Source organism: Pteropus vampyrus, unplaced genomic scaffold (assembly GCF_000151845.1).
Source record: "Pteropus vampyrus isolate Shadow unplaced genomic scaffold, Pvam_2.0 Scaffold60, whole genome shotgun sequence".
Classification (NCBI taxonomy): Eukaryota; Metazoa; Chordata; class Mammalia; order Chiroptera; family Pteropodidae; genus Pteropus; species Pteropus vampyrus.
In genome coordinates, this window is record NW_011888841.1 from 1,898,132 (window position 1) to 1,902,042 (window position 3,911).

The window sequence follows — 3,911 nt, forward strand, 5'->3', positions numbered from 1 at the left end:
AGAGACTTAAAAATCCTCATCTAATTTTAAGATGAAGAAATGTTAATTAAATTAGTGGCAGAGTAAGGTCATATACTCATATACGAGTCTACTCATATATTACCCTCAATACTCATATATTACCCTCCTTTAAAAAACAACAAAAGCAACCACCAACAACCCATATCAAGATTAAAACCAAAGTCTTTTCACAGTACATGAGCCAACTGTCTACTTTGTAAGTGTTGGAAAAATCTTTTCATACAAACAGAACACAAAATCACTACCCACAGCTGACTTATGCGATGGACCATATTTTTACAAGGCAGAAGAAATTCACGATTTTGTAATTCTTTACATACACTTCTTGGTAAAAAAAAAAAAAATACCCATTGGTATGTTAAACAAAAATACTTCATCACATGAACAAGAAGGTAATACTTCTCTTCAAAGACAAAGCGCAACGTCTTTGAACTTGTTTATAGCTTCATCAGGGATTCTTAAATCCTTTCCCTCTGAGCATTTTGTGAGTCCCGCTTAATTTCTAAACACATTGAAAAGTTTCCTCTTCATTGAAATGCCTATCCATATACTTTTATTTTGGTACTGAAATGTTTACTGCTTTCTTAATAATATTTAGTTCCTTTCACATTTTGGATAGTAATCTTTTGTCATTTTGTATGTGTTGAAAATGTCTTCTGGTTTGGACTTCTCTTTTTTAATTTCTTGATAAAGTCTTGATAAAAAAGAAGTTCACAACTTCATTATAATCTACTTCATCTACCTTCGACTGTGTAGGTTTGTATTGTTTATGTGTTACTTAAGAAATCTTTCCTTACTCCAAGGTGAAGACAAAATACTTTTTCCTTAACAGTTTCAAAGATTCACATTTTAGAATCCTTAGAATTCATACACAAGTCCTTAAATCCTTGAGTTTTGAGTTGTGGTGTGAGGGGCAGATCAAATTTCTTCCCCCTCCACATAAGGATAAGTAGTTGCAACAGCACCATTATTAAACACTCCCATCTTTCCCCTCACTGACCTGTAACACCCATTGCATACTATTAACTATCTCTGGTTCTTTATTTTTATTTGTCTATCCTTATTTCTATATCATGCTGCTTTAATTACTATAGTTTTGATAGCTGTAAGTTAAGACTCTCTAATTTTCCTTTCCTTAAAGAGTGCTTACATATTCTAGGTCCTTTGCTTTTCTATATATTTTCTATATATATCATTGCATTCTCAATTAAATTTTATAATTTCCTCTGTAAAAGTCAAACACATCATTCAAAATATAATTTTTTCTAGGCACCTTATTTTTCATTATTATTACAAAATGGTAGTTATGATTTAATTACATTTTCAATCTACTGCTGGATTATAGAAATGCAGCTCACTTACATATACCCCTCCCCAAGCTAAGGTTTTCTACACTCCAGAATCCTCATCCAATCCTCACAGGACAATTTACATTTTTTCTTGTCAGAAAGACTTACCACTAGCCATATATTGTTGAGATTTTAACTTTATTATATCTTATTTTACCTTGATTTTGTGTCACTTTCCTCCCTGTTTATGTCTTGATTTACTATTTTTGTTGTATCGATGGGTATATACGTCGCCATATTTTTTCTGAAAAAAACTACAAAGTAATGAGCTGCAAAAAATATATATTTTTTTTACATATGGAAGATGATTTCACAGCTATGACTATAGGTATTCAAAACTGCATACCTAATTCCCAGCTTGTCACTAGGTTTAATGTAGTATCCCCATTACCTTCAAGTGTACCTTATGCATAGTGTAATTTCCAGACCCTTCACCACGATTGTTATTCTTCTCGGGACAGTCTCCACATTGCTTAACTTCCTCTCTAAAACAATTTTTTCCTTTTCACATCGATGAGTTGATGTAAATACAATTCTAATTTATCTTAAGTTCCATACTGAAGATAGTGACACATTTTAAGATCCTCTCCTTAGGGAAAATCATCAGAAAGAACTTAGGGAAGGCCACAGAACGGGTAGCCTGAACTGCAGAACTCACGTCACCATTCATTAAGTACGAAAAGGCCACATTCATAAACAGCCAGCATTCCTCAAACAGAACACAACAAAAGGGAATGTGTTGTGAAATGTGAAAATGAGACGATCTCTTTCTGATTACTGAGGGAAATCTAGCAAGATACAGAAATTCTCCAAATAAAGATGCACTGCATGAGAGTATACTCTAGCTAAAGAATTTAGGCCAAGAAACTCGCCTAGAATCAATGTAAAATAGAAAAAGCTTCAATTGGCAAGTGAACAAGCTTCAAACAAATCAAATAAGACAGACTGAAATAGGCCAGAGGCAAGAGTAGTTCTTACTAGAATAGAAATGATAGGAATGTCTACATCAGATATGAAGCAGAAACTACAATATCAGTGTAAGACAGTCTACCTAGGGATGAGACTTAGGGTGTAGACAGAGATGCAATCAAGACCCAAAGAGTATCAAGAACGGCCATAAAGAATCATTCATTGCAGCCAGGAATTGAAAGATATAACTTTCAGGCTCACACTCGAGATAAGATGAAGAAACATCCCAAGGGAGATACTCCGTAGGATTAAAAAAGCATCCCTGAATCAGATTCGTTCTGGATTTGCAACAGAGGTCAGCAGAATCTTTCAGGAAAAAAAGACCAAAGATAAATATCTCAGGCTTGTGGACCAGAAGGCAAAATCTAAGATATTCCATAGGTATTCATGTAACAAAAGAGAGCACAGATTTCCACATATATCTTATGGATGAAATTCAATATAGTATAATAATAATTTAGTACAATTTTTAAAAACACAGGGCTATTAATAAGAAAAATAGAATTCTTTGGAGGAGGATAATATGTCACTTAATTAGGATTCAAAATTTGTGTTACCTGTGATCAAATTGGTTGTGATTATTTCTTTATAAAAACCATTCTTAGCTTGTGGACCATATAAAAACACGTGGCAGGCCATATTTGACTGATAGCCCATCATTTACCGGCCCCTACAACAGAGTCTGCTAATCCCAACACTGCTTCAACTTTGGAATGGCTCATATTTTCAACATTACCATCAGACATCCGATAAACATAAGAAAAATGGCTCAATCTCACTATTAATCTCACTCGAACAGCGAAAAAAATCAAACAAGTTATTCTTTTTCCTATCGGGTGAAAACTATCAAGTTAACCTCACACTTCTCCACAGCGACATTCAAAGGCCAGATCATTTCCTCAGGGAAAAAAGAGAGGCTTAAGAATTTTATACATAGCCAAGTTTCATGTTAAATATGAAGATCACAAACATTTTCAAACATATTTTTTTTTTGTAAAAAGTACATGATAATAAACCTAGTCAACGCAGAGATGAAGGCAAAACACATGGTAATGAAGAAAATAACAGTTAGAACATTAAACTCATTTAAATATAGAATTAAGTCAAAACAACAATGGATGGAAAAGAAAAGTGGTAATTACTAGTTAGAACCGTTTAACAATTAAAATACCTTATGTTCAAAATCGAACGCAGCTACAGCAGTTTTAGAACTTAGAAATCAAAGTTTAGAGGAGTAATTAAATGTATTTAGTATTTTAAAGACTAAAAATGTGTTCAGTAAAGAAGCTAGAACATGAACAAGCTCAGAGGAAGAGAAATTAATATAATTGAAAACAAGCAATAAACAAGATCAATAAAACTAAAAGCTGATGAAGGAAAAAAAGAAACAGTATTCAAAAGGCTCTCCCTTACTTCCCAAAAGAAAAAGACACCAGGCCAAAAGAGTTTTACTAGTGAGCTTTATCAAACATGCCAAGAACAGAAAATCCTTATATAAACTTTCAGAAATAAAGGAAAGCTACAGAACTTATTTCTTGAAATGAAAATAGCAATGATTCCCAAATCAGACAA

The 3,911-nt window shown here is 33.1% G+C and overlaps 1 protein-coding gene across 1 annotated transcript in view; it reads right to left on the reverse strand.

Moving 5' to 3' along the window:
* DNAH14 (dynein axonemal heavy chain 14) overlaps positions 1–1,607 on the reverse strand; it is a 221,193-nt gene extending 219,586 nt beyond the window's left edge. The window contains exon 1 of the mRNA XM_011360885.1: positions 1,528–1,607. Within this exon, the coding sequence (XP_011359187.1) occupies positions 1,528–1,607 (80 nt within the window). The remainder of the gene's footprint in view (positions 1–1,527) is intronic.
* Positions 1,608–3,911: the final 2,304 nt, after the last annotated feature.